The following is an 18,503-nucleotide window of genomic DNA, read 5'->3' on the forward strand; positions in this document are numbered from 1 at the left end:
TGTGAAAACACCTGGGATCAAGTCTCCAGTCCCTACCTGCGGGTGGAAAGCTTTAGGAGCAGTGAAACAGTGTTGCAAGTGTCTCTCTTCGACCCCTCTCCTCCTTACCTCTCAATTTCTCTGTCTCTACCCAATCAATAAAAAAGAACAATAATCTTACTCCATAAAAATGAAAATGTATGAAAAAAGAAAGAAGGAAAAAGAAGAACTAGGCGTGCCAGTGCTCAAGATGTTAGGGAGAACAACCTCTCGGAAGTGACTGAAAGGAAGTGGGACTAGGATCAGGGCACATGGGCTGCACCAGGTACTAAAGCATAGTCTACACTGATGAGTCACAAAATATTAGTGTTCTACGAACAGTCTGACAAATCAGTCAGACAGGTCCAAATATTTAAATATGAATTTAGAAGGCATTTCCAGGGGACTATATAAGAAGACCCAAGGTTACAGCTTCCAGCTACAATATGGGAGTACCATGCCAAGGAGAAGCTTCAGGAGCAGTGGAGCAGTGATGCAGTGTCTCTCCCCTGTCTCTCATGAGCTATCTGAAAAAGAAGAAAAGGGGATTCCATACAGAAGAGTGGGACCATGCAAGCAAGAAGCCCCAATGAAAACCAAAGGAGAAGAGTGGCGAAGACAACATTGTCATTACAGAAGAAAGTCACTATTCAGTCAGCGGTGTTGGAAAACAAACGAGTGCCAGTGAGAAATTGCAAATAGATGCTTCTTTCTCTTCTGCTTTCTTCAACATATAAACTGAATGTTTTGGTATAGAAGCCCCTGAACTAGAAATGGAGGTTTGTGTATGAACATGGCAGTGCCCTACTCCCCTAGTTCGTAGACAGCTTCCCCACAAGGAGCCACCAGATGAAGCCTTTGTAAGAGCCTTTCGTTGGGTCTGAGTCCTCTAGCCTGCAGCTGACTCCTTAAAGAGAGGTCTTCAAGCACACCATGGTGGACCCATACAGACAGGCACATTGCAGACATTAAAATGGAAAAAGACAAGTTGCAGAGATAACATAATGGCTATGTAAAAATACTTTCAGACCTGAGGTTCTGATGCCCCAGGTTCAATCCAAAGCAGCACCACAAGCCAGAACTGAGCAGTGTCCTGATTAAAAACAAAAGACAGTTCTTGGACATACTGATGCTTCCAAGTGAAAGAAGTCAAGTCCAAAACGGGATGTAGTAGCAAGTACGTACTACTATGTATAACATACTATAGCAAAGTGTTATCTTAAACAAGACTCATTTAAAGATAAACATGTACAGGAACAGGAAGGTGACTCAGTTGTAGAGTGTGTGTCTGATACATGAGAGAGCCTGGATTGAATCTCTGGCACCCTAAAAAAAGCAACAATGACAAAAGGAATAAAAACTCCAAGGATTAGTTAGATCAGTGATTTATACACTCGGTCCCTCTCTCATAATTTTTTTTTTTTAAAGGAAAGAAAATCTTCGATGGACTGACTGGTAGAGCACACATATTGCCATGCATGAGGACTCTGGTTCAAGTCCCAGGTCACCACATGGGAGCACCATCCAAGGGAGAGGATTCATGAGTGGTGCAACAGTGCTGTGGTGTCTCTCCTCCTCTCTCCATCTCCCTTTCCCTTCCTGTGCTGAAGTCTGAAGCACTGGCTCAAGGACAGCATATATGTGACACCAGTTTGATCTAGAAGATAAAAAAGGATGATGAAGGGGGCTTGGTTGGTAGCAACTCAGGTTAAGCCTCTAACCTGAGGAAGCTAAAGAAAAAAGACCATTATCAACATATGGCCTCCACCTGGCTCTCTGGTTACATATGCACCTTTTAGATTCTATCTCATGTGGACTTATTAAAAACTCAGAAGTAAGTGACTGGCAACAAGTGGGTAGGTTAGTGTTTGTTTTGATCTGTGAACACACACACACCCCCGCCTTTTATTTGATAGAATAGAGAGAAATTGAGAGGGAAAGAGGAGGCAGAGAGGGAGAGAGACACCTGTAGCCTTGCTTTACCACTCATGAAGCTTCTCCACTGCAGGTGGGGACCTGAGGCCTGAAGCTGGGTCCCTGCACATGGCAATGTGTGTAATCACCCAGATGCACCACCCAATTGCACTTGGTCAGGTTACTGTAGTAAACACAATTCAGCACCTGACTAACCTCCCCCAGGACTGGTGCGATTGGAAGACACCTTCCCACAACATCCGATTTTTATTTCTAAAATGATCTTCATCAATACACTCCAAGCCAGGAGTCGAATATGACTGTTACATCTTACAAATTAGTCCATAATTCTTTATTATTATTATTTAATATTTATTTTCCCTTTTGTTGCCCTTTTAAAAATTATTGTTGTTGTTATTGCTGTCATCATTGTTAGATAGGACAGAGAGAAGTGGAGAAAGGAGGGCAAGAGAAAGATAGACACCTGCAGACTTGCTTCACTGCCTGTGAAGCGACTCCCCTGCAGGTGGGGAGCCGGGGGCTCGAGAACAGCAATGAAAGACATGGAGTAATTATAAGTATCACTACAGTGATCATGTCCCAACTGTTAGTAAATTCTAAATAGCGTGTATGGGCTATGATAATTTCTCTGTCAGTGAGAAATCCTCACCTCACTTTAGCATCTTCGGAGCACTAGGCTGATGGATGCTTATTCTGCAGGTGTATGGGAATGGATACACAGGGATAGCACAGCAGAAAGACATTTTACTTTATTGTATTAAAATAACACCTTATTTTTTTCTCCCCAAATACAGGGCAGATGTCTTTGTATACTTTTATGTTTCTTATGTTTGTCCTACTGGACAAACAGTGTAAATCACACCTTGTATGTTTTGATATTGAAGCGAGGAAAACACTACAGAAGGAATTTCTCTGAAAATAATAATACAGACAGGCTTCAGCACACATCTGTTTACAGACTACATCCTTGCACTGGGAAGAAGAACCACCAAAGACTGAAAATAAAGAGAGGGCAGAAGAGACTCCAGGAAGAAATCTGACTGTATGCTTTCTACCATTACATCAGATTCTGGTTGAAAGACAACAGTCTTTGAGTTGATGCTACAGTCTAGTGCTTTCATTTTGCAGAAGGGGCAACAGTCAGATAATTTAGTCAAGGGTCACAGAGCAATGCAGGCCTCAGGAATCAGACTGAATCCCTGCCACACTGTCCATCCAGCCCTGTAGATTAAACCAGGCCTTCTATGTGTCTATACCAGTACAAGTTTTAGTCTGTGTAGACACATGGGACAAAGTGTTAAGAGAACTTTGTAGTGATAAAATGTAAACACATATTGTAACCTGGATAACAGGGAAGGGAGGGTCTCTGTGGTGAAGCCAGGCTGGAGCCTGGACACTACTCTTGCTCCATCACTATGTAGGAAAGATGGAAAATGGGGGGGGGGGCAGGCAAGGAAATAAGGAGCAATAAAGGCTTTGTGTATACTTGAGAGAAAGAGCTTCAGGGTAAGGCATCGTAGATTCAAACTCTGGTCTTGCTTGTGTTGGAGTGTGGGGAATATTCCCCCACAACCCTTCTGTGTTCTTTTCCAAGAGAATAGAGAGTGAAACATTTGACAGGTCAGAAAAGAGAAAAGCCACAGTTTCACCACTCTGTGCTGACTTTTTCAAATAGAGACAGAGACCAATGACAGATGAGTGGCTAAGAAAATTGTGATATATACACACAATGGAATACTATCCGACTGCTAAAAATGACACAGTCATTTCCTTTGCTTCATCTTGGATGAAACTGGAAAGCATTACGTTAAGTGAGATAACCCAAAAAGAGAAGGACAAATATGAGATGTTCTCACTTACAGGTAGTGAAATTTAAGAAACAAGGACAAGAAAGGAAAACACAAAGTGAAACTTGGATTGGGTGGGGCATATAGAACAAAGCAAAAGACTCTGAGGAAGGAGGTGATGAAAGTGAAAGGGTTCTGCAGACACCTACCAGGGGGAAATGAGAAACTGTACCAATGTGTCAACAACCATACCGTAAGCCATATAAAATATCAACGTAGGAAAGAAGGAAAGAAGGAAAGAAGGAAGGAAGGAAGGGAGGGAGGGAGGAAAGCAGGGAGGGAGGGAGGGAGGGAGGAAGCGGGGGACAAGGGGGAAAGATAGAGTACCTATGTGGAAAGGCCCCACCATCCCTGGGGATCTGCCCCTCAAGAATCACACAAATGACCTCAGACATCCTAGAGCAGACAGTCATCCTGCCAAGCTGCCAATCTCCTAACAGGATAAACTTTTTTTTTTCAGTTTCAAACTATCGACTCTTTTGGCATTTTGTCGTATAATAATAAATTTATGCTATCCAATCTCTGACAACTAAAGCAGAATTGAAAGGTGTTCCACCTTAAACTAGAGAAGCTTAGCTCAAGGAAATAGAAAATAATCATGGTTTGGGAGAGTGGGGATGGCAGAAAGTGGCAAAAGAAGGTGAATCATTCAGGAATCACTGTAATTAACCTGCAACTTAATTCTGCCTAGAAACAGGGTGTATCTATAATTCTTCCCAGGGGGGCACATGGTGGCACACCTGGTTGAGCACATGTGTTATAATATGCAAGGACCTGGGTTTGAGACCCTGGTCCCCACCTGCAGGGGGAAAGCTTTGCAAGTGATGAAGCAGTGCTTCAAGTATCTCTCTGTCTCACTCCCTCTCTATCTTCCCCTTCCCTCTCAATTTCTGGCTGTTTCTATCCAATAAATAAAGAAAAAAAATTTTAAAGTTATAGGGTTGGGTGGTGGCACACCTGGTTAAGAACACACATTACAGTGCACAAGGACCCAGGTTCAAGCCCCTGGCCTCCACCTGCAGGAGGAAAGCTTCATGAGTGGTGAAGCAGGGCTGCAGGTGTCTTTTGTGTCCCTCTGTCTCTCTCTCCCTTTCAAACTCCCCCTTCCCTTCTTAATCTCTCTCTGTCTCTATCAAGTAAAATAAATAAAGTTTAAAAAAAAGTTATAATTCTGCCCAGCAATATCCTTATCATAAGAAAGAAAAAGTGTTAAGGCATATGTTCATTCAAAATAGATGCTGAATTCTGAGGTAACATCTGACAGTAAGAACCTGAAACTTGGCCAATATCCAAAACACATTATGTTACGGTCTCAAAGCACTTAGTGGAAGGTACCTGGTACTAAACTCCTATATGACTGGGGCTGAGCTGTGGCCCAAAGGGTGAGGTCTAGGCAGAGAGAAGACAAGCTCACACAGATCTCAACTTCTAGTAAATTCCTGTTGCTGCTAACTACTGCAGCACCAAGTAATGTTCATATAAATTTAACCAACCACCTAGATCATCAAGTCCCTGGGAGTCAGCGAGCCAGGCAGCACATGCAACCCCAACTAACCCCCATATTGAGACAATGCTGTCTTAAAAAAGCAAGGGTTACATGCTGAGTTTTATTTTTGTTCACCTGGAACAAGGTAGATGAATGGTTTGGCTACAATAATGTAACACTACTACTTTCATAATATACCAAAAGTGTATGTGTATATCTATGATATTTGTAAATACATATAATCTTTTTTTTTTTTTTACCCTATGCCTACTTCATTTTATTCTCAGTTGCACTTTTGGACTATACAGTGCTTATATAATCTGAACTCCTTATATATAAGAAGGTGTGTCTTATTAATACGATTATAGGCTTAAGATATAAGTTTAAATATCCTTTGCCTTGCTTCTTTGTGTGTAGACCTTTGCATTTTTAGCTGTTTATTTTTTTTATTTGAATGCCAAGGAACAAGTCTAAGGACAACAGAAACTGGTCATGAACAGGTAATACGGGTTTGTGTAGTATGAGCTGACAGTGTTGTGCATTTTTAAGCTTCTTTTCTATCAACATGAATGGAGTTAACATTGCTTGAATGTTTTAACAATGAAGCACACCCCTGATTAAAAGCATGTAGCTGAAGGGCTGGAGAAACAGCATTATGCCCATGCAAACAACTTTTAAACCCAAGGCTCCGAACTCCCAGGTTCAATCCCCAGCACCACCATACTCCAGAGCTGAACAGTACTTGAATATATAGATCTGAAAAAAGAAATTCAAAAATATTTATTACTTATTGAATAGAACTAAAGGGAAATCAAGAGCGGAGAGGGAGAGAGAGAGAGAGAGAGACCTGCAGCACTGCTTCAGTGCTCATGAAGCTTCCCTTCTGCAAGTGGAGAGCAGGGGCTTGAACTCTGTTCTTTGTGTATTGTAGCATGTGAACCCTACAAAGTGTGCCAGTACTCAGCCCCAAATGCAGTTGTTGTTGTTGTTTTAAAGGAAAAAGACCAGTGCTGAGCCCACAGTGAAGACAATAACAAGCACAGTTTCACTGGCAGCAGGCAAGCTTCCCAATCACAGGCTTGGGGCTCTCAGGGAACAGACATGCACACTAAGACTGCAGGCAAAACCAGGATGCTTGTGGCAGTTCATTTTATGCCAACTTGACTAGACCACAGGGCCCAGATATTTGAACAAAGATAATTCCAGATGTTTCAGGGAGAGCATATTCGGGGGAGATTACTACATAAATTGGCTGATTCTGAGCAAAGCAGGATGCCCTCCATAAAGTAGCTGGGCTTCATCCAACCAAAAGCCTGGACAGAACAAAAGACTGGTCTCTACTGAGCAAGAGAAATTCTGGGCTTCACAAGCCATCAGGAACCCTGAAATGTGTCCCAGAATTCAGAATTGTGAATGAATTAATGCTTTAGTGTTTATATATATAATTAGGAAATTGCTGGGAAAAATTATATATATATATTTGATAACCTAAGTGGTTGGTTAAATGAACATGAACACTATTTGACCCTGCAGTAGTTGACAGCAACTATTAAGTACAGTTTGCAGTTGGGTCCAACTCCCTATTGCCTCTGTTTTAGAACCATAAGTCTACAATATGACTGACACAGGACAAGAAAGTGCTTCCTCTGCAAAGCCTTTTAACCAATCTGCTAAAGAGTAGTTTCCGATGTCTGTGATCTTATTTATGGAAAGTCATTTATTCACTCAAATTTTTATGGTGTACCTACTATGTGCTAGCTGCCTACTGAAATATAAAGAAATTTTTTAAACATGCTCTCTGGATGGAGGGACAAGAGGACAAAGATGCTTGTCAGACAACAAGTGAGTAAGCAAATAAATGCCATATTCACAAATATAATAAGATCATCAAAGAGTCTGGTGAGAATCCACTGACAGTAAGGAGGGAATCAAAAGTAAGACACAAGGGATTTGCATAACAAGTAGTTAGGTTGACACCCATCTGTCAATAAATGAACAATATCCATGGTGAAGAACAGAACCATGTACACTTCTGTTGTTCTAGCATACCAAGCACTCACTTCAGTGGTTCGTTCTGGCTTCAGTTTTCCCAACCTTCCATTCCAACTATGCTGTGTCCTGAATAGGGTGAGATTTCAAAGCCTCCTTCTCACAGGGTGGTGGTTTGAGTAAGGAGGAGTTGAGGGATATCAGGGCACATTATTTCCCTATTTTGCTTTTGTTGTTTTAGAAAAAAAAATTTTTTTATTTATAAAATGGAAATATTGATATTTTTTTTCCACCTGAAGTATCATCAACGCAAAAACCCAATGACTTTTTTTTTAATTTAAGAAAGGATTAATTAACAACCCAATGACTCCTGAACTGTGTCTCAAAAGGTATGCAAATGTTTCAGGCTGCACAGACACAGAGGTGGTAAGAGGTTGCAACAGTTGTGTTAAGTGCTAAACATACATAATTGAAAAGAAAGACAAATACCAGATGGTCTCACTCATAGGCAGAACTTAAGTAACAAGAATGGAAAATGGAAACACAAAGTATAACTTGGACTGAGTTTGTTGTATTGCAACAAAGCAAAGGATTTTGGGGAAGGAGACTATGGAGAGGGTTGGGATGGGGGATGTGTGTGGAGGTAAGGGGAGTCCTACTGCATGATGGAGGGAAAGGACCTGAATTGGGGGTAAGTGTTTTGTAGACACCTACCATCATGAAATGAGAAATTCTACGCATGTGTCAATAACTGTACTATGAATCATTAATCCTCCAATAAAAGAAGTAGAGACCCCCCCAATCATCATCTCACATTCTAAAATCAATCTGCACTGATAAAACTTTCCCCTAGTTACATATAGTAAGAATTCATGATGCTTTTATTCAAAAGCAACCCATTACAACCTTAAAAATGGCTGGAAACCAGTGAGCTTAAATCCACATTACTGGCTTTGCAAACTAAAGTGTGATGCTTACTAATTTTGACAGAGCTAGTGTTACTTGCCATCGTTAATCCAATGAGGACACAGAAGAATTCATTCAGGACATTAAAAAGCAATCAGTCTGTTCACACAAAGAATAAGTGTACTCTACACCCTAAATGTGGTCTCCCTGGTGACTGCCAATTCTGAGCACTACCTTCCAATTGGTTAGTTTGTAAAAATCATTAGGCTGATATTTTACAGTTGCTGCTTCTATAACAAAAGGCTGGGCAAGAAGCAAGTTTTCTAACTTGGCGTTCATTTCATGTGCACCAGGGTCAAACCAAAGTCATCCGGAAGGGAGAGAACTCTAAATCAACTACAATTTTTTTTTTTTTGGCCAACTGCATTTATAAAGATGGCATCTTCATAAAAATATTTTCTTTTAAAGATGTACTAAGTAAATAGTGCTAAAGTCTATGAAGACTCTGTAGGGTATATTCAGTCATATTCAATGACCTGTCTCAATGCCATTTATCAAGCCAGTAGCAGATAAACACTTCTTTCTTCAAAAGGGTTATAAACCTAGAAGCAAAATACTTAGGAAAAAAAAAAAGCCTAAGGATAATCCCTACTTGTCAATGAACTATAATGAAAAGCTTAATTACGTCCAAATATATGCCTTTCACACCCACATTACAATTCAGCAGCATGACCTTTCCCCTTATCAATCTACAGAATCGAGACTGTCTCTGAAGGGAAGATGACAGAGAGATACCTACAGCACTGCTTCACCCCTTGTGAAGTCTGCCCCCTGCAAGTGGGGACAGGAGGCTTGAAGCTGATTCCTGTGCATGATAAGTGTGTGCAGTCAACCAAGTGTGGCATGACCCAGCCCTACTAAGTGTAGTTTTAAAGTCTCAAACATCACATCTAATTGATTTGATCAAAGTAACGCATCACCTATACAGCCTGCAGTGCTCACTGCCTTCTCCCTCTCTCTCTCTATTTCCTCCTTCCCTCCCAATTTCTCACTGCCTCTATTTAAAATAAGAAAAAAATATATATATTTTTACCTGAAATTCTAGTGTTGCACTGAGAGGCTCACACTCTCCACCTTCCCTCGGCCACACAGTGCTCTAGGTGTATGGTCATCCTATGCTACTGCAAGTCAGAGAAGCCCAAATGACGCTGGACAACCTCTGACCACCAGGCTTCTTCCACTCACATTATCAGCATGTTTGCAATCAAGAAAGTCTCCAAATGTCCTTTATAAAGCAGGTAAGGTTCAAGCCTGCCCCCCCCCCCCCACACACACACACTGCACTAGAGGAAGCTGCGGTGGTTTCTTTAGCCTTCTTTGCCTCTTGGTCTCCATTTCTCTTTTTGCTCTGAAAAAGTCAGCCGGGAGCAGTGAAGCCCCAGGAATGATGATGGAATTCTATTTATTTATTTATCTACTTCTAAGCAAGAACAGTGAGGGCAAACACAAAGTAGACCTTGGATTGGGAGGGGGTGGTGGTGGGCCATAGTGCAGCAGGCTAAGCACACAGCACACGTGAGCACAATGACCAGACTAAAGATGCAGCTCACCACCTGCCGGGCAGGGCTGGGAGGGGGGGCAAATGGTGAAGCAGGTCTGTAGGTGTCTCTGTCTTCCCCATCTCTCTCAATTTCTCTCTGTCCTATCCAATAACAGCAACAATAACAAGGGAAACAAAAATGGAAAAAAAAAAAAAAAAGGCCTCCAGGAACAGTGGCTTCCTACAGTGGGCACTAAGCCCCAGCGATAACCCTGGAGGACTCTGGGGGTGGGGGTAGGGAGTGGGGGTGGCAGCTTTCAGGTCATGGTGCATAATGGTAGAGGACCTATGCTGGAAGTGACAGTGTTTTGCAGAAAACTGAGAAATTTTACCCTTCTACCAACAACTCAATTTACTATAAACCACTAATTCCCCCCAGTTAAAAAAAAATGTGGGAGTCGGGCTGTAGCGCAGCGGGTTAAGCGCAGGTGGCACAAAGCACAAGGACCGGCATAAGGATCCCGGTTTGAACCCTGGATCCCCACCTGCAGGGGAGTCGCTTCACAGGCAGTGAAGCAGGTCTGCAGGTGTCTATCTTTCTCTCCTCCTCTCTGTCTTCCCCATTTCTCTCTGTCCATTTCCCTCTCTCCATTTCTCTCTGTCCTATCCAACAACGACAACAACAATATAACTATAACAATAAAACAACAAGGGCAACAAAAGGGAATAAATAAAATAAATATTAAAAAAAAAGATGGAGCAAAAAAAATGTTTTTTAAAAAACCTTGAAAAATAAAAAAGTAGAAAAGTGCTCTGGGGGCCAGGGAGTGGCACACCTGGCTGAGGGCACATGTCACCATGCACAAAGACCCAGGTTTTAGTCCCAGCTACCCACCTGAAGGGGGGACGTTTCACCACTGGTGAAACAGGTCTGCAGGTGTCTCCTCTCTCCATCTCTGTCTCCACCCTCTCAATTCCTCTCTGCATGTACAGACTATTGTACTTCACTGTCAACTGCAAACCATTAGTCCCCCAATAAAGAAAAAATTTCAAATGTTCTCATTAGGGAAAAAAATAATTGCAATACTATGTTAACTCTCAAAATTCTAGCTTATAGTTTACAAGTAGAATGCAAAATTTGGGAACCATTGTTTGAAGCAACTCTTGGACTTTAGTATGATGAACATAGGGTCCAATGTGTATTATTATAAACCTGATTGTCCTATAACACACACACACACACACACACACACACACACACACACACACATTGGCAGAGCTTTTCTCTTGAATTGCTATACAGTAATTTAATGTTAGGTGTATAATTGCTTCTTTAGTCATTCCATGGTGCTTTATAGGGACTTTTTTTTTTTTTTAGTATGAACAGCATTACCCAAATAAACTTTAACTTTAAGTTTTCATGTATTTATTTATTTGTTTGTTTCACTTTGGATAGCGACAGAGGAAAATTGAGAGGAAAGGGGAAGTTACACGTGGGGAGAGAGAGACACCTCCTTATGAAGCTTCCTCCCTACAGGTTGGGACCAGGGGTTTGAACTCGGATCCTTGCACACTGTAATATGTGTGCTCTACCAGGTCTGCCACCATCTACCCCCCACCCCTTAAATGAACATTCTTCTTTCATTTCTCAACTCTATGAGTTATTTCCTCAGTATATATATAGTTCCTAATGGGGAACTGATGAGTCAGCACAGCGCACAGCCTTGTTCAAGTGTCATTATGATAGATCATTAGACAGTAGCAGAAGACATACATATCTACGTACAGCACTGCCAACATTTATTAACACCCCAACCAATAATGGATTATAATGATTTCTGCCAATTTGGCAAAGTAGTCTCCATTTTTATTTCTTGAAATAGTAGTGAAGGTACACCCACTGCCCCCATCATGAGGATACCAAGTTTTATATACCCTCTAAGTCATCTCCCTAGTCACCTCCAGAGAGAACTAAGGGGACTGACCATTGGGATCTCTATTCTCTATATTTTTTGATGATGGCCATTTAATCTTTGAAATTATCCCATTATTTTTACCCACACTGTGGCATTCCATTTAATATTTATTCTATTGCCTTTGGCCCGGTTGTTTTTCTTTTCTTCTCCAGATATTCAAGCACATCTGTCTTGTATATGATGATTTTCTCCATTGCTTCAGCGGTCCCAAGTTTATCTTCTCTGTACAGCTGGGTTAAAAAATACTATTCCATTTTCTTCCAGCTACTTTTTAGATAAATACAGTGGAAGCTGAAAGCAGACACCTCTAGACTCTGAAATTAATATACTTTGAAGCTGCAGAACTTTCTGCTCTGAGTGAAATTTCCAAAGTGGATTTGTTCACACCATTAAATGACAGATATTAACCAAACAGCTACCCTTCTCCAAGTAGGAATAAAACTGGACAAGACACAGTATCTGAGGTTCTTAACCTCTAACATTCCATTCAGATGTGTTCAGCACCCTGCAATTCTCTCCGCTACCAATGCTGGGGCGAAGATCTCCACAAGCTCATTCAAAATTAATTTTCAATAAGAAATGTTGTCGATAGCCAAAGGCAATCACCTGGAGAGATGCCGCTGCCCAGGAGAACAAAAGCCATATCAAAATCATTAAGAAGAGGGGCAGAGGGGGTCGGGCAGTAGTGTAGTGGGCTAAGTACACATGACACTAAGTGCAAGCACTGGCATAAGGATCCTGGTTCGAGCTCCCCACCTGCAGGTGGGTCGTTTCACAAGCAGTGAAGCAGATCTGCATGTGTCTATCTTTCTCTCCTTTCTGTCTTCCCCTCCTCTCTCAATCTCTCTCTCTCTCCTATCCAACAACAACATCAATGGCAACAATAACAAGGGCAACAACAAGGGCAACAAAATGGGAAAAAATGGCCTCCAATAGCAGTGGATTTGTAGTGCAGGCACCCAGCAATAACCCTGGAGGCAAAAATAGAAGGAGAAGGCAAAAAAAAAAAAAAAAAAAAAAAAACAAAGAAAAAAAAGAGGGCTTCACTGTCAGGCTGGAGTAGTGGCTCTGCCTGTGGACTCTGAGACAGACAGGCAGAGTTTTTGGGTTCAAAACCTGTCCTTCCCAGAAGCTGGTGATTCACTGGAAAAAAAGAAGCAGAAGAAGAAGAAGAAGAAGAAGAAGAAGAAGAAGAAGAAGAAGAAGAAGAAGAAGAAGAAGAAGAAGAAGAAGAAGAAGAAGAAGAAGAAGAAGGAGAAGAAGAAGGAGAAGAAGAAGAAGAGGAAGAGGAAGAAGAAGAAGAGGGCTTACCAGATAGCACACAGTCCAGGTTCAAGGCTGGTTCCCAGTGCACTGGGAGAAGCTTTGGTGTATGCTGCCTTTCCTCTCCCTCTTCCCCTCTGTTTCTGTCTCTTTGATTACATCTGAAAAATCTAGTCCAGAGCAGTGAAGCTTTGGACAGAACTAAAAAGAGTAAATTCATTATGAAGAAATTTCACCTAATGAAACCCCTTAGGAAATCAAAATAATTTCCCCATAGGTGAAAAATGAGAGATGATACTGTAAATAAAGGATTAAATACGTAACTGTTTACAATTACATGTCTAAATATGTAGCTTGAATATATTTTAAAAAAAACAAATAAATTCACTGAGGTTAACAAAGTGGTTCTCTGAAAAAAAAAAAAAAGAGAACAATTTTGGGTGATTTAAACATTTTTCTTTAGAATTCTTTTGCAATAGGTACTTGCACTATCCATCTTATATACAGTTTTTTTATGCTTATAAGCATTGCTAAATAATGCTTCCGTAACAGTGGACCACATACATGATGGGAGTGCAAACAGGCTACAGCAGTAGCAGCTAGATATGTTTGATTCCACAGTTCGTGGTCTTGACACAGTCACAGAAATGCCTCATGACACATTTCTCAGAATGTGTCCCTCTTGTCAAGCAACACGTCTAATTCAATATTTCTTTTGTTTTTAGACAATTATTTAAATTTTTTTGCTTTATTTTATTTTTTCCTATATTTGATAGGACAGAGAGAAATTGAGAAAGGGAAGGGAGACAGAGAGGGAGAAAGGGAGACACCTGCAGCCCTGCTTCACTGCATGTGAAACTGCCCTCTATAGGTAGGAGCCCGGAGCTTGAACCTGGGTCTGTGAGCATGGTAACATGTATGTTCAACTATGTGTCCCAGCATCCAGGCCCTTATTAAATATTCCTATACACATATGCTGAAAAAAAACCACAAAACTTCATTCTTTTAAAACTATGACTTTTAACAAATGAAGGCACAGAAGAGCTGGGCATACCTTACCACGAAAACAAACTGATATTTTTCAACTCTAATTAAACCACCGCTTACTGTAAAGTACTCCCTCATCCTCACTTGTAACAGTAAGTCTATTAGAGATGCATTGTAATAAAATTTTTAAAAAATGTAAAAACACCATGAATTTTCAACCTACCTTTTTCCTTTTCTTTCTTTTTAAATTTTTTAATATATGTTTTTAATCTTTATTTATTTATTGGATAGACACAACCAGAAATTGAGAGGAAAGGGAGTGATAGACAAGGAGAGAGACAAGTGAAGCAAGCACTGCTTCAGCACTCCCCGCAGGTGGGGACCAGGGACTCGAACCCGGGTCCTTGCACACTGTAACATGTGCGGTCAAGCAGGTGCGCCACCACCTGGCCCCTTCCTTTTCTTTTAAAGGTTATAGTCTGTAAAGTTCTTGAAAAAGAAAAAAAAACTTATAATGAGGTTTGCATAAAAATGATATCAAGGATATAAAGATCTGATATAAGGATATAAAGATCTGATTCAGAAGATCTCAGATTTTCTATTCTGGGTCAGAATCAGACCAAGGCAGTCAACCAATACAGTATTCCCTGGCTTATGACATTTGAAGAACAAAGTGAGGTGCAAGCAGAGTCAACCTTGGAGACCCCGTTCCAGGAGTTCCTTCCACTCTCCTAACGGGACACAGAGCAAGGGCTCTGCTTCCCCTTCTAAAAGAGGACAGTTGGTCCTTCACCAGTCAGCTGCAGGACAAAAGGTCTCAGCGCTCAACACAAGTTAGGCAGCCAAGACCAACAAGACATATATATATATATATATATATATATATATATATATATATATATATATATATATAATTTTACTTTGTTCTCAGTTACAGTTGCAGAGGGAGATATGGATATGAAACATCTGAGCTTTTGCAAAGTGATGACTTCCCATTGTATCAAAAGTAAAACAAAGTATAGCCCTACATATGTTCCTAAGGCACTCACTGCTGAAGTTCTTTTATGTCCATTATCAAAAGTGACCCTTGTCTCCCCTTGAGGGGTTGGGATGCAGAAACTCAATTTCAAAGCTTTAAGACTTACTCTCAAACAAGAGTTTTCTGAATCCAGGGACAGTGTCCTTTCACTGTCCAGCATTCTTTTTGGAGTTATGGCAGTGATATAAAAAGGATGAAAACACTTAGGAGAGAAAGGTGAGACAGCAGACCTCACCTCCCCCAGAGGTGTACTCTACTAAGGAAAGGCAGAGACAGACTGGGGTATGGATTGACCAGCAAACATCCTTGTCAGCAGAGAAGTGATTACAGAAGCCAGACCTCCCATCTTCTGCACCCCAAAAAAGAATTTTGGTTCATATCCTCAGAAGGAGAAGTGTTAGGGGGAGATGACCAGAGGGCTCTGAACTCCAGTTCCACCAGATCCCAGGAACTTCTGTGGCAAAGAACCTTTGTTTTTGCACCTGCACAGAGAGGGAAAGGACTCTGGAGACCACATGAGGAAGTCAGGCAGTTTCTCTTATCTGAGAGGGAAGAGGAAAAAGGAAGGACAACTATGGAATGATTTCACTCATAAGGGGAATATATAGAGAACTGAAACACATAAAATTAAAAAGTTGAGGGGAAAAATGCAATAGTCAACCCATAACTATGACTTTAGGAGAATTATGGTGATTGCCATTGGGGGAGGTGGTGCACAGAATTTTGGTGGTGGGAGTGGTGTGGAATTATATCTTATTACCTTATAATCTTGTAAGCCACAATAACACACATATGTGGGACAGGAAAGTGGGAAACTTAGCTGTAGGCTAAACACTTCCTAAGATTCAAAACATCCTTAGTTATTTCCTGATCATGCATATTTTATACTGGCCATTGTTTGCTATAATCATGGAGATTCATGTTTCTATGGCCTTAGTTTTTCTGTCCTAAGAGCTTTGACAGAGCTCTCCTAATAAAAATCGCTTAACCTGAGACACAGAAATTGTATCAGGAAGATATCACTGCTTTGTGGCAAAGAGGTCTGCTGCTAATCCTCACTCTTTATGACCAAGATGGTACAAAGGAAGAGAAGTAGGCAGAGTAATGGTCACAGTCCTCAACTCCCATGGACCATTTAACCTAGTAGGAGAGCAAGGCCTACCTCTCTGACTTCGTGAAGCTGGCCGGAATACTGACTCTTGGTTCTTCGGGCAGCTGCAGGCGACTTGTGATGCGTGATTGTGACAACACCGGGGGCCCCCGCACTGAGGTGTCTCTGGCTACAGGGAGACGAAGAATTGGGTGTTCCATGGGGGAGCAAAGTGAGACTTCGGCTTCGGGAGCTTGGAGTAGTCTAGAATAAGCAACAGGTGTCAAAACTCAGCAACCAGCCTACAGAACACAGCTAAGTGTTGGCTTGCATTCAGTTTGGACCTCTTAATCTTATCCCATTATCTGCTCAGAAGGGTGAAATTTGAGGAAGGTCTTATGAGACCGTATGCCCCAATCCCACACTGACTTCAACAATCTCCATGAACCTGTTCTCTTCAACTGTGTCCCCTGTCCTACACTATCATCATCATGAAGGGTTGTGACCACTTGACCTGGATAATGCTATCTTGACACCTCATAGACCCTACCAGTTCCAGGAAAATTCTTACCCAACAAAAGTAAACAGTGTATTCCCGAAACACCCTTAAGAAAGAGGGTGTGGAAGATAGGGGTACTTGATGGTTCCCCAAAGATGGTTCCAAAAATAACTGCCTATATTAGCTTCTGTAACCTGCTTGCTTGCTTGCTGCAATTGTGGTTTTTGCCTTGAAAAACTGGCTTGTGAGACTAGCCTGCACTGCTCTCTGCATAGCACTCTTTGCTGTCAAGGCAGTCCCCGGCTGGGTAATAAAAACTCAAAATTTGGACCTTGGTCTCAAGTTGTCTTCCTTGCCTCTACCCCACACCAGGGTTGCATGGGAGTTCTCTCAGACTCAGTATATTAACTCTCATGAATCTGTGCTTCTGTACTTATTGGTTCCTCTTCCTAGAATCTCTTTTCCCTCAGGGCTGGAAAACTTCTGTTGAACCTTCAAAACTTAGCTCATCTCTGTATATCCTTGTGTGACTTGTGAGGAATATCCTTGTATGACTCAGCCTCTCTGTACTTCTTACTGCTATGTGTGGGAATCACAGCAAAAGTCATAATTTTGCATTAATTAACCTGCAAGATACCACAGTACTTTGTGAAGTTTCCCTGAATTTGAACTTGAATATGATTAGCAAAAATACAGATAAATTGGGAAGTAGTGTATTCTGAAATTACTTTATATATAAATATATAAATTACCAGAGAAATTTACTTTTTTTTTTTAAACCAGAGCACTGCTCAGCTCTGGCTTATGGTGGTAAGGGAGGATTGAACCTTCTAGCCTCAGAGTCTGTTTGCATAAACATTATGCTATCCACCCCCCAAAAAATTTACATAAGAGTTACATATACCTTGATTATAAGAAAATACAAAAAAGGGAGTTGGGCAGTGGTGCAGCACGTTAAGCGCACGTGGCGCAAAGTACAAGGACCGGCGAAGGATCCTGGTTCAAGCCCCCGGCTCCTCACCTGCAGGGGAGTCGCTTCACAAGTGGTGAAGCAGGTCTGCAGGTGTCTGTCTTTCTCTCCCCCTCTCTGTCTACCCCTCCTCTCTCTATTTCTCTCTGTCCTATCCAACAACAACAACATCAATAACCACAACAATGTTAAATAACAAGGGCAACAAAAGGGAAAATAAAAAAGAAATAAAGCTTTAAAAAAAAAAGAAAATACAAAAAGAATTCTTTTCAACTTTAATCATTTCAATTGAAGTATGGTAGGAGAAAGAAGTTATTTCTGTAGGTCTTTAATGTAAGTATGTTTACCTAAGCATTGAAAGGCATTTTGATTGTTTGAAAGGCTGATTCTAGCCTAAGGAAAAGCAGATCTTTCACTGTGGTTTGAAGTCAGGACAGGCAAAGTTCACAAGGGAAAGTTGAGTGAGTTATTTAAGCTTTCTTACTAAGGATCAATTTCCTAGTATTTAAGAAAGGAATAACAATATTGACCCTTAAAAGCCACCATAACAATTATATTTAGATCAGGGACATAAAACGGTTGGCACAGTGCCTAATAAGCAAAGGCCGCATGACTAAAGTTAGTTCTTTTTCCTTACATAACCTAAAACTTTATCAGTGAAGTCTTTATTGAACTTCAAAATGTTAATAAGTCACTTAACACAAAACCATAAGCAATCACTGACCTGATCCTTATCTTCTATAGACCAAATTGTGATGAAACCCAAACTCTAATTAAATACTTACTGGAGTATCTACATGATCAATTACAATGCCAGACTATGCGGGGGGGGGGGGGGCGGCAGCGGCGGGGGGGCAGGCATTTCTCAACTCTGGGTAGAATGAGAACCCATCAGAAACCAGAGAGGAAGGCCACTCTGGCAACAGGCACCTTCGCTTGGAGCAATGTCACTGCAAAT

General features: G+C 41.2%; 1 protein-coding gene across 4 annotated transcripts in view; it reads right to left on the bottom strand.

Moving 5' to 3' along the window:
• OSBPL10 (oxysterol binding protein like 10) overlaps positions 1-18,503 on the bottom strand; it is a 305,431-nt gene that overhangs the window by 126,511 nt on the left and 160,417 nt on the right. For 3 of the 4 annotated variants that reach the window (XM_060180484.1, XM_060180485.1, XM_007516830.3), the window contains exon 4: positions 16,149-16,340. The exons of the other annotated variant lie outside the window; for it this stretch is intronic. In XM_060180484.1, the coding sequence (XP_060036467.1) occupies positions 16,149-16,340 (192 nt within the window). The remainder of the gene's footprint in view (positions 1-16,148; positions 16,341-18,503) is intronic. 4 annotated transcript variants of the gene reach the window in all.

Source organism: Erinaceus europaeus, chromosome 21 (genome assembly GCF_950295315.1).
Source record: "Erinaceus europaeus chromosome 21, mEriEur2.1, whole genome shotgun sequence".
Classification (NCBI taxonomy): Eukaryota; Metazoa; Chordata; class Mammalia; order Eulipotyphla; family Erinaceidae; genus Erinaceus; species Erinaceus europaeus.